At 40.3% G+C, this 13,222-nt stretch overlaps 1 protein-coding gene across 3 annotated transcripts in view; it reads right to left on the bottom strand.

The window, feature by feature from the left end:
- SCAF8 (SR-related CTD associated factor 8) overlaps window positions 1–11,678 on the bottom strand; it is a 151,025-nt gene extending 139,347 nt beyond the window's left edge. For all 3 annotated transcript variants that reach the window (XM_041423963.1, XM_041423962.1, XM_041423961.1), the window contains exon 1: window positions 11,282–11,678. In XM_041423963.1, coding sequence (XP_041279897.1) covers window positions 11,282–11,311 — 30 coding nt within the window. In that variant the 5' untranslated portion in view covers window positions 11,312–11,678. The remainder of the gene's footprint in view (window positions 1–11,281) is intronic.
- Between the last annotated feature and the right edge of the window lie 1,544 nt (window positions 11,679–13,222).

The raw sequence follows: 13,222 nt of genomic DNA, 5'->3' as shown, positions 1-13,222 counted from the left end.
ACTGCATTTCCACAAAGCCCAGCACTTCATTCCAACATCTTTCAATAGGCTCTTATTCAATAGGCAAAAGAGCCAGACAGCTGTTCCTGTACCAAAATTTTGAATAAAAAATAGAAAGCAGTACTAACTTTATCAAAATTTTAAAAGATTCATAAATAATATATCCCTTTTTTATACCTCTGCCACATCCTATAAAGACAAGAAGAGCAGCTAGGAAATAATTTTTCATATAATTTTGCCATATAATTTTAGAAGGCTTGAAAGATGTGAACAACACTAGTCTCATGAGATACAGAGGAACAGATATTCACAGAGACAAATCTCTGTAACACTGATAAAGCAGCTAAGGGAATAAACATTTTGATGCTGATACACCAGGACTCAGAGCATCTCTTAAGTATGAGATAATGACCAGTGTGAGGACTATCAGTTACAAATCTCCCTACAGAAATATTTTAAAAGTTTTCTCTGCCTGCTACCAGGACACAATATTAAAAAGATACCAAATAATGACATCTAATGACACTAACCAGACATCATATATACTAACAAGTATCTGCAATTCCAGTGCAGAAACACCAAAATAAATAATCAGAAGTCAAGCCAAACACATATTATCTTAATAAATCAAGTTAATTTCTTTCATATTTCAATAGCATTAGAATAAATAAAATCCAATTGGAAATACAGAAATAGTCACTGAATCACTTACTAAATATTAATATAATTTACCAACATTAATATAATATAATATAATATAATATAATATAATATAATATAATATCTTTACCAACACATGGTAAAGAACAAGAAAAGAGTATTTGCATTTATTGGTTTTTTTTTTTTTTTTTTTGTTGTTTTTTTTTAAAACCACTTACCAAAAAATTTTTTTTAGATTACATTTTACACTCTCCTGAAATTAAATTTCTTGGAAAAGTTACTCAAAGTGCATGCCCTCATCTCTCAGTGAGTAGGGATTTTAGCTTGATGCTAAAATCACAGGACCTACCTGTGAGAACTGTTATTTAAAACCTGTCAGCACTTTGTTACCCCCAGTGCTGTATATAAATGTTAAAATATATACCACAGATGTGCATGCAGGATGACCAGAATGGCAGATGCTCCTTTCAGCATAAGGTATTTAAGTGTGGAGAAAAAAAATTTTCTATACTTCCAGTTATCAACCAAGATGAGTTGCCAAAATTCAACATTAAAAAAGTACAGAACAAGTGAGTTGGAACACAACAGCAACTACTGTAATACAATTGTTCTCAATAACAAAGTGCATGACATGTGGTTTTAATTAAGAAATATAAAAACATAGTCCATTTTCTTGATAAGCATGTTCCTTAAAAAAAATTTGAAAGCAACCAACAAGACTCACATCAAAAACTCAGCCCCATCCTACACATTCAGTTGATTTATGCTTTAAACATAAAGAGGACATTTAAATATTCATGCCAACTACTGTACAGGCAACTAAGTGAAGTAAGATGGAAAGATACTACAGCAGCCCCTCCAGCCCATCAGATACCAGCACACAAAGACAGGTGTTTCCACCGCTGCATTTGTGTAGTGCTTCTCCTACTTCTTTTGTCTTAAGGAAACACAATTATGACTTTCAAGTTTACTGAACCCAAACACTTTGAGACAGAACAACAAAATTCCATTTTAGTTTTTACATACTTGAGCCACCAGCCCATTTACAATTTTCTTCAAACACTCACAATTTCAAAGAGAGCTTCTAAGTACTCTTGGACAGCCTGCTTTGTACAAATATGAACAGAAAACTGGAATTTAAAGAATCCACCTGGATTTGACTCCACTTTCCTGAACTCCACACAACTGCAAAACAGAAGCTTACTTCAGATAGTCTCTAGAACATAGTCCGCTTTCTCTTAGCCATTTTTAAGTCATCAAATACAATTCCCCTTTTTCTCTTCAGAGTACCTTGGGGTGTTTGCTGCACGGGGACAAAAAGCTTAGAAAGACCTAAATGGACCAAATGAAATAGGTAGGTGAGAGTGAGCACTTCACCGATGTCTGAACTCCCAATAACAGAAAGGATTGACAAAAAATCCAGGTAAGAGTATCACACAAGAAAACAAGGAAAATAACAGAAGCATTTCACTTCAAGCAATTTTCTCATTTTTCCTGCCATATGGCTAATTTCCGTAAGTAACACTTTATCACTATTATATAGCTAATTCTAGATCAAGAGGAAAACAGATCAGCTTCTGTCACAATGTCAGTCTTCACAGATTTCCAGATGTGAGCTTGGGGGCTGCCCACACTGGAGAAGTACCCTCTGTCCTTGTTCCAATGCACTAGTTTGGTAAAGTGGCATAACAAAGAGTTAAAAGCCTTAGAGGAAGCTAACTACAATCACACCTCTAAAATTTGGAGATATGAAATATAGGAACAGATCTTAAACATTTTGAAAATCAGACTCACACATTTTCTTTGCCAACTGTTTTTAGAGCTCATGACAAAAACTGTCTTGTGTTGATTTCAAAATATCTCCTTGGATAGAGTTTAAAACCCCTGCATTCACAATGAAACTTAATTATTCAAATTTAAAAAAAAAAAAAGTAATCAAGTTTGCACTGGATTAGATTTCTCCAACCAATATACTCGTCACATAAATGATCTTCATTTCCTGTGAAGTGCTTAAGTGCTCTACTTCACTCTTGTGAAAATTAAGAAGCAAGTGGTTACTACTACACATCTGGTAACCAAGTCATGAAGATCAACATGTTATCTGAAGCTATTCCTTTTCATATGAACCAGCTTTGCTTTGTTAATATCTACAGGAGATTCTGCATTCTGAAAGACTTTGATTTGATTTGATCAGGTCTTTCCACTGGCTTCCAATAATCTGGTGAATACATTCTAAGCTCTTGCCCTCTGAAAAAGCCAAAAACATTTACAAGCATGATTATTTCTCTTTTTAAAACTGCAATCACATCACTAGCAAAATATTAGAATTGTATTTTTATCTATCATACTAATTTCTAAATTATGCACTGAGAGCTCCATGAAGTCCTGCTACAAGGCCAACATTTTTAAACCAAGAGTTTTGTAGTGAGAGCAATTTACAGTACTTTGCACTTTACAGAAAAAAACAAACTATAGAGTAAGAGGGGTGGAAAGCAAAGAATGCACATAATTAATTCTACTTAAGTTTTTGAAAGTAACTAATAAATACTGAAGATGGACAACAAAAAAAAATGTATGGAAACCTTTACCATTCAACTCTAAACTAATTATTTGGAAACACTGAGCCCTAGACTGAACCACTCAGGATGATGGATCTTCTAAATCACCTTTCCCAAAAATGCATGCTATTTCAATAATAAATTTCAATTCAAATATATAAGACAGCTATTCACTTCCTTGCATAAAGGCAGTGCACCTTGTTCAGCTGTTATAATTTTTATAAAGCACTATTTACTTCAATCTTTCAAAACTGATGTTATAAACAGTATCTTATAATAAACAAGCTCAAGGCTACAAAAACAGGTGGCTTCAACCTCTCAGGTGTTGCTACCCTCCACCGTTTTACTGCTCAGCCACCATCCACCCAAACCACCACTCCTTGCTCCTGGATCTTAGCTCTGCCACCCTTCTTTGGGGCACATCTTCTTTTGTGCCTTCATTTAAATGGGAACCAGAACACTCTCTGCCAACCCTCAAAATTATCCACAGCAGACACATCAACAAAGCTGCCAAGCCTCATTTTCCATACATGTAGTTTAGTAAATTAAACACGTGCATTATATTTCTGAATGTCAAAGCATCAGCCACCCACTCATATAACCAAGGACAGGAGAAAAGAACAACCTCATGCAATCAAAGACTGTACCCAGTAAAACCAGCTAAGTTATGTAGGCAAACTCTTGCAAAAACAAGTGGAAGCAAAATGATAAGCTGCTGTATATCCATAGTAATCACCTTTGTACAAATGCCAGCTCACTTCCCAAAAGCCTAAGAGCAGAAACAGCAGGCTATTACACGAAATATGCATTTCTTGTAGGGGTAAATCTGATAGAGAGAGGGTCATGGTGACAATGCACTCATTTCTTCTTACTTTCTCCAAATGTTAACATTTTAAGTTCTACTTATAAACATGTCTCCTTTTGATCAGTACATATGGCAAGAACAGGAAAAATAAGTACTAGTACAGCAGTAACTGGATGTGAGTTTTTGCCTTAAAGAACATGTACCCTTAAAGTGAAGCAGCAGCTCCTGAATAAGATTAATAAAATTACCAACCCAACTACTGCTGTTGTTAGTGCTCCCCAAGAAATACTGCAGAAAGTAGCTCCAAAGAAGTGAAAAAATGGAAGAACAGAAATATACGTGCAACTTACAAAAAGATCCAAACAAAAACAAGGACTAATATTGTTTGAAACTTTTTTCAAAAGCTGTTTTTGAACTTTCAAAACCAAGCTCACTGAACTCTGACTACACATATGAACAACCAATTATGCACCTCTATCCTGGGCCTCACAATGGAATTACACCAGCGGCTGCTGAGGCCATGAATGTGGGCTATAAGCAACGCTGCAGGAGCCGCTCAGGATGAATTTTTTGGTGGCTGTCCAGAGGTAAAATAATGAATCAATTTTACAGACAAGAAAACAGAAGCCCTCTTCCTAAGTGAAAAAAACATGCTTATGGGAATAATTTATGTACCTTAAAGTATTTTTAAACCTGCCTTACCAAAAAGTTTTGTTCTGAATGCCTTTTTTTCCTGTAAGAAGGCCATCTGGATTACCACTTCTACAACTGCCACAGGAAAACACACTGTTGGTCACAGAATGGTTTGGGTTGGAAGAGAATTTAAAGTTCATCTAGCTCCAACCTCCCTTTCCACTAGCCCAAGTTGCTTCAAGTCCCATCCAACTTGGCCTGTAATACTTCCAAGGATGCAACTTCAAACAAGACTTGTTAAGATAATTTTAAGTACTCTGTCAAAGACTGTAGCCCCAGGTATAATCTTGGTAAGCAGGTGACAATCAAAGGATCTGAAGTTATAAGAGTTCAGAAGGGCATTTGTTTTAAACTGCAAAATGGCTCACTGCTCTCTAAATGAGTAGCAAGTAGGATCAGTACTTGTAACTATCCAGTTACAACTCCAGAGGGTTTGCAGAATCTGAAGAGCTACACAACTGCTCCAGGCTCACAAGGATCTGATCTAGATCACAATTTAAGAAGAAATTTAAAGTCTGTGTACGTAAGACTGAAAACATATCAATGTCTGTCCTATACTATTTCACTAAAGAAATTACGCTTTTGAGCAAGACATGCACCAAAATAAACGCAAACCCTAACATTTTGGGCCTTTAACACACTTGCAGGAGTATGTCTTTACAAGGCCAGAAGTCAAGTTTCTGTGGCCGATGAAAATCAAAGGTCAGATCAATCTTTGAAAGTGTGATATTAAAACTGCAAATATTTATTCAGCACACATGCAGACTTGGCGAACATCAATTTAATATTTACTGGATCTTGAAGAGAAAAGGACTTTCTTTCCACACACTCTTTAAAAAAATCGCTGAGAGGCAGCAAAGTTCAATTCTTGCTGGGAAACAACAGAGTAAAATACTTACATTTCACTGATACTGCTCCTAATGTTCCTGACAGTAAACAGCAAACTAACAAATTCTTACATATTTTGTTGCATCTTAAGGGAATTCATGTAAATATTCATGCTTTTTTTTGGAGAAACACTACAGGATTATACACCAAACTAAAATGGAAGACATTTTTCACATCCACCCCAGAGGTTAAGAATGAAACACAGAAGAAACTTCTCAGATGTATGAATGTCCATATGCAGACGCACATATCACTTTTTCTTCTGACAAAAGACAAAAGTAAACCAGAAGCTCACATCCCAAATTGCTAAAAAAAATTTACAACTATCTGACCATAAATGGGGCAGCAAATATACAAAAAAGAAGAAAGATTTAAACTTATCACAGCTGCAGAGTCCTTCAAACAGCAGAGGATATGAAAGAGGGTAGTAGTCTTTTTTTACGGCTAGTAAAATATAGTGACAGAGAAAATAGATACAGGTTTTGCCATTGTCACAGCAGCTAGGAAAAAACCCCTGCAGATATTTCAGGTGCTTCAGCCAACATGAAACATGAAGCACAATCCAAGCAAACTATCTTGTCAGGGAGTAGCTTATGTGTCTTCTCACTGTTCCTTAACATAACTGCTAGTATCTAACTTGCACTAATCAAAGCCCTGGCTGCTCATTTTATAGAACATCCCTTTTTTCCCCACTTTTCCCAGCTATTCAGCATCAATCTCTTTTTAGCATCTTCATGAGGCATACCATTTAGCATTTTTTAGCAACAGCTGGCATTCTTTCATGAAAAACCCACCTCGTTGACTGAGAATACGCCATTTAAATAGTCTGAAAAAGTATATCTAGTTTAGCCTTCTGTACTTTTATGCACCCATACTCCAATGCTCAGTATTTAAAATGTAGGTCATTTCCAAAGGTCACATTTCTGAAATTTCAGACCACTGAACTGTTCCTCACTGACCCTTAAAATACACCTTCCAAAGAATTGTCATGATAAAGGTGGACTCCATAAAATGAAGTGCAAATGAAGTATTGAGACAACAGCATTAGCAGTAAATGATCAGTGTCTGCCACATCTCTACCACTGATCAATTTCAGAATGACAAATGAATCCAAAAGCAGCAATAGCCACTTTATGCATCATTTTACTTTACTCTCAAAAGCATTATCCACACCAAAAGCTCAGTGTATTTTATGATGAACTATACAAAGACAACAATTTTCATTGTCAGTAACGGCTGAACACCAACCCAGCAATGCTGCAGAAGTTTTAATTACGACTCTCACACCCTAGAAAAGGCACAGCAACCCACACCACTCTTTAAACAAACAGTAATCACTACCTTAACCTTACAGCACTCTATGCGCATCCCACTTTAAGATGGCAGATATTTCAGGTCTCCATGATGACACTTAAGTTTTCTATTCAATTCCCTCGTACATGAAAGTACCAGCACCCAACTGTACAGACAAGAGAAATCCAGCTTTTCAACAAGTGAACAAGGTGTTTTTGAAAGGAATCAGAAGACACACGACTTTCTTGTTCCTGAGTTTCAAGGGACCAACTTCACCTTATTCTGTTTTACCTTTTTTCCAATATATAATTGTCCTTTTCTCAATTGTCTCTCCAATGCCACAATATACTGCATTGCCTAACAAATACAGCTGAAATTTGTGGCAATTAACAACTATTGTGCATTGAATTTAACAATGTAAATTCTAAATCTAGATATGCTATCTAACTCTCCTGAGTAGGTTTTACCACTACTAACCTTCTCAAAGGCTATAGATCAAAGATGCAAGTACCATCTCAGCTACTCAAAATGAAAACAGTATTCAGTGATTTGACCAAAGCATGCATAGCTTATGCAGGAGCTATTTTTGCTTTCTTTTCAAAGAGAATGCAAAACCAAAAACATCAGTAAACATCATGAACAGCAAGACTTGATGAAGCTCATACATGATGAGATGTGTGCCTGTATGTGAGTAAATACTGATAAACTTCAAATTATTAAAAATGCTATGTTTAATTGAACCAGATCAGTGAATTACTATTGCAATTTTTAAAGAAATAAATATCTAAGTTGAATTTGCTCTGTCTTCTCAAAATTCCTATTAATTCTTATAGATGCAGTTAGTATGGCTAAACAAAACATAACTTCAAATATTTGTGTTGTACTTAAAAACGAATTTGCAATCTCCGTTCCCCCTAAAATAAATTACAGTCCTGTGACTATTTATGTGACTGTAAAACTACATACATTTATTCTACATGTTAACATAGAAATAAATTTTAAAATAATTAAATGTGTTTTAGAATTAAAACATCCATTGGTCTTCTTTTTCCACACAGTTTCACATTATAAAGTGAAAAATAGCTTGCCACTGCAAAAAGGACAAGTATTGCAAAAAACCGCTGCAGAGTACAGCACTCAAAACCAACTTCAAGACCAGTACCTGAAAGCAACATTACAATGGCCAGCTAGAGTTGATGATGACAGCAGGACTTTAACACTGAGACGACTATGCAACAAATATTGAATTTTAATTATACACATCTGCAATTAAATCATTGTCATCTAAGCACTGGAACTGCGAGGATACACATGCTTGCCTCTAGTCCATTTCAACTTCTCTTTAACAATATACATTTTATAGAACATACAGAAAATTTCAAACACTTGACTCATTTTCTTCTGTCAGGACCTGTTCTTGAATATGATTTTGTGCTTTTCAGAAAAATCTCAGGACCTAAACTGAGGCCTAGATGAAAATGGCTCTGCAGTGGTAAGCCTTTGTGGTGTCAACTGTAGCAAATGATAAACTCTGTGGTGCAAAACATTGCCAATTACCTCAACACTATACTAAGTCAGTTGTATATTATTCCAATTTTCAGTTGCCAAGCAGTTTTAATCAAATAGGAAAATGTCAACCATTACATGAAAACAATACTGAGCATGTTTTATTTAGGAGCTTGATTATTTCTCAGGTTTAAATTTACCTTTCCCAAGACTTGAAATGTTAGGGCTAATTTTATATATATACAACTAGGTACAGCACAGACAGCGCTATGTATTGTCACTAGACATTGCACAGCTATCCGCCGTAGCCACCATTATTCCCAGTAGTTACTGTTCAAATAAACTAGAAATTCTTCCTTCCAATCAAATGAATGACAACGCTATTTTAAGCACTTCAATCCTGATGGCCATACAGGATAGCCATAATATACAATTCTGGAGTTAGCTATACTCCCTAGATGGATAGCCGCTTTTATTTTAGCTTCACTGCAGAATCCAAACACAACTCCTTCCTTTAAAAAAGCCAAACAAAAAAAAAGTCAACCTGCAAACTTGAGTGTTTAAATGCACTGAAATGCTCCTTCCAAAGCGTCATCTGGTTTTCACCAGTAAGTTACATAAACTGTTGTAAAATCATTAACTGAATGCAAACTGCATAATAGAAACTACAGTAAAAGTTTTTATACAATTTATTCTGTCCCATCTGCTGTTAAATTTAATTTACATCTATTTTAAGCCAAAAAACTCTAAAACAGGACTCAGACGTCAGTTCTGGAGTTTAACATGACCTTAAAACATAACATAAACAAAGAACAGGATTTCACAAGTAATATTTACAACCAATATTTTGTAAATGAATCAAAACCATTTAGGAACAGTAATAAATAGACCCATATACTTTAGCTAACTCAAATATTTAGTGACCATTTCACAGTTCTAAATTGCAAAGTGCGTACAAGCACACACTTGAGAGAAAATGGTGGAAAGTTAAATTGAAGTTCAGTTCTGCACTGGGTACAGAGGTGTTAAGAGTGGCTAGCAATGACACTTGGGATTCTTTAACTGTAGCAAGTCTGGTAACATTTACTTCCAGGATCAGAGTTTGTTTAGTCATGGCATCTTTAAAACCTTCCCATCACTGTAGCCCAGCATTCAAATACAGAGGTTAAATCAGAGATGCTGTCTATTTATACCATAGCAGATAAATTGGTTAAAATTACACTGCCAGATCTTCTGCATTTTCTTTTCCAACAACCTACTGTCTACCATTTTTTTTAGAAAACCTAAGGCATAATCTAAAGCTCTCCTCTTCAGCACAGCTGCCACCTTAAGTCTCAGACTTATTTTTACAGTACTTATACTCAAGTGCTCAGCAAGTCAGAAGATGTTTTTCAACGTGAAGAAGACGACTTCTGCTCCTACTGACAGGTATATGGAAGGAAAATGTTCTGAACAACTTATGTTTTTCTGTTTTTGTGATCACATTCTTCCTTTTCCCTGCATAACAGTATAGCACATGTGCCAATCAAGTAATAAAATAGGAACAATATTCTATAGTGTTTATTTTCTTCTAGTGGCCACAATGTGCTTATTTCTACTTAAAAATTCAAATTGTATAAAGTGCAACACCTAGAAATGCACATCTAGGTTAGAGTTGTACAAGTGTTACTGGGGAGTACATGCTCATTTTAGAAATCTATCTTACTGTGCTTGCAGAAAGAACATGGTTGCCACAATATTCCATCACAGGTCAAATGGAACAGCATTACTTAAAACCATTAAACCATACTACATCCCTGCTGGTACTAGCGAGAAGGCAACTGGGAGCTTCAGTATGTGAGCAGTCTCTAGAAGTATACATTGTAACGAGTGCTGATACTATCTAAGGTCAAAATAAGTTAAAACTACTTCGTCAAATATAGGACTTGGTAAGAAAAATATGTATTCGTTTTTCTTGCTCGTACATTAACTTCAAAATACAAATGATACTTTCACAATGACAGCAACAAAGCAGAGCTGCCGCAAGAACCATCTTGCAATAAAATAAACATTAGCTCTCAGCACAAAAGAGAAGCCAGGTGCAATATGAACACCACAGCCTATATGTATGTATGTACGTATGTGTTCTTGGGTTCCGTAGCCTGCTCTCTGCACAGTGCTTCAGTGCAGGATCTGAGCTCTTTGCAGCATGCAGAGAATGTCTGCTTCCATCCTGACCACTGCGAATATACGACTCTTAAACACGGAGTCGGACCTCCAATGCCTTTGTATTCCTTTCCCCAGATTTAAAGCTTAGCTGCACGAGGTGTTAAAAGTGCGCGCTGGCGGGGTTCGGACACATGCGAGGAGGAAGAGGGTGGCAGGAGAGACGAGGGAAGGCGTGGAAGGGCACAGTCCCCGCGCCCGGCGAGCCTGGACCCCTCGCCGCCCAGCTCAGCCTCTTCGGCCGCTGCATGAAGTTGGCCAGGCATCACCCGCTCCACCGCAGGCCAGGCGCAGGGAAGAGACCTCTTTCTCCTCCTCTTCCTAGGCCTCCTCACGCGTCCTCCTCTTCCTCCAGCCCGCCACCAGATCTATTCTTCCCCTTCAGCCGCCCCCAGCTTCACGGCGGAAGAAGCTGGGGGGAGGGGGATGTCTCCATTACCCTCTCCACCCTCCCTCTTCCCAGGGACGGCGACAACGGCCCTTTCCCGCCCGACGCGGGGGGAAGCCCCGGACCGGCCTGCGGGAACACTCCCGCACCCCTGGGCCCCCCGGAGCTCCCCCAGTTCCCGCAGCTTCCCTACTGCGAGGAGGGGGCAGGGAAGGCGCCGGGCCCCGGGGCCCCGCCCGCTCCCCGGCCCTGAGGAGGGGAGGCCGCCGGCAGGGGGTTACACACCTCGCTGTTAAAGGCTTTCACAGCCTCCATGTCGCGGCGGAGGCGGGAGCCGGGCGGCTTCTCTCCACTGATGGCGGCCGGGCCGGGCCGAGCCGGGCCGGGCGGGGGCAAGTCTCGGTCCGTGCGTGCGTGCGCTCCTCGCTCAGGGGCCGCCCGGCCTCCTCTCCATGGCGGGTGGCGCAGGGGGCGGGCGCGGGGGGACGCGGGCCCCGCTCGTTTCCGTCTGCTCCTCGCCCCGCTTCCCGCCCGGCAGCGCCGGCGCTCCCTTCCCTCTCTCCTTCCCTCCCTCCCGCGCTCGGCTCCGGGCGGCCGGGCCGGCAGGAGATGGAGGAACAACGCGCGGCGGCTGCGGCGCGGGCGCCAATATGGCGGACACGCGGGGGCTCCTCGCAGTGCAGCGCCGGAGCGGCGCAGGCGGCTACAGCGCCCCCTGCCGGGCAGCGCCCGCGCCGCCGCCCGCGCGCTGCTGGGATGGCGCCGCGTCCGCCCCGCCCGCTCTCCTCCCTCTCCTCCGCCTCCCGGAGCGGGCGGGCAGGAAAGGGGTACGGGAACGAGGTGTTAAAGGCCGCTGCGTGTCGTCACCGGGGGCCAAATCCAGGAGTTCTTGAGCCTCCCTTTTTACCGTTTCCGGATCCCCGAACCGTTCACCTCCTCACGCCCGGCCCGCTGAGCCTCGCTCTCTCCGCGGCAAGGCTCGCCGGCGAAACTGGGAACGGCATGCAGGCTTGAAAAAAGGCAACGGGAAAAAGAATCGGCGAGGCGTAGGAGGGCAAAGAAATTTTTAATTCGATAAGCCCACAGGCAGTCAGGACTATTTATCAGGAAGAAAGGAGAAAACCCAGACAATCGTAATGCAAATCAGTCACAAGCCTCAGTACACTTACTGCATGAATATTACAACTCAACAATTCCACACCAAAAAGTCTCCAAACCCACCACCAGGCGTTAAGGCATTTCTGTTTGATTACCCAGGGCATCTTGTCAGGTTAAGTGTCTGATAGGGTGCACTTCCCCATGCCCCCAGCACCATGGCAGACCGGCAGAGCACCTGCCTCTCCCTGAAGCACAAACACTTTCCTTAGCTGAGAAATGCCAGCAGGAGCAGCTCTGTCAAATAGGAGGACTTACTTCCAGGGCATAGATTTTTGTTCCCTCAACTGCACAAAACCACCACATGACTCACCTTTGCCAGGAAGAGCCTCAGGGGTCTCAGAAGCACAGAAGATGAAAATTTAGGTTTGTCTTTAGTTGCTGCTTTTCCCTGCTTGGTTATGTCCTTTCAACTCTACTGACACAACAGAGATATGACAGTTCCTGACTGAATTGCATTTCATTATTTCCAGTCACAGCTCTGGATACACTGTGCCTTGATGGTCTCAAAAGTGCCCCTCAGACCAGAGAGCCACAAAGGCTCTTCATGGAAATCCCTCCGCAGGCCTGAGTCAGAGACTTCAAACTGAAGTGGGCTTTATTCAACAAACAAGGTAACATAAATTAAGATAAACCCAACATTGGAGGGAGACCCGGAATCCTACAGCTCCATTCTTACAGGAACAAGAGAAATTACTAAGTCTTTTTATAAAAGGAATTGGAAGTTCCTCCCCAATAGGCTTACTTAAGGAAAAAGCCCATCTCTAGCAACCACCCTTTTGCAGTATCAGGCCACCAAGAGGGTCAGGAAACAAGAGCAAATATCCTGTTAGGATGAGAGGACTGTGTCTGTTCAGACTGAAAAAACACCAGACTGCCATGGGGTAGGAAGGACAGTCAATGCCTGCAAAGTAAAAGGACTGAATAAGTCTCAAGGACGTTTGATTGTTTTTAAACAGTTGAATAAAGTTCTTTGTGGATCTACTACACAGCAGGAGGTCAAGAGGTAGTAGTCTTCACTTAAAGCAGGGGAGGTTCTGACACAACCCAAGAAAAACCTTTCTGGTTGTG

Source organism: Onychostruthus taczanowskii, unplaced genomic scaffold (genome assembly GCF_017590055.1).
Source record: "Onychostruthus taczanowskii isolate IOZ18803 unplaced genomic scaffold, ASM1759005v1 scaffold8, whole genome shotgun sequence".
In the NCBI taxonomy this organism is placed as follows: domain Eukaryota; kingdom Metazoa; phylum Chordata; class Aves; order Passeriformes; family Passeridae; genus Onychostruthus; species Onychostruthus taczanowskii.
This window is presented reverse-complemented; position numbering and strand designations above follow the sequence as displayed.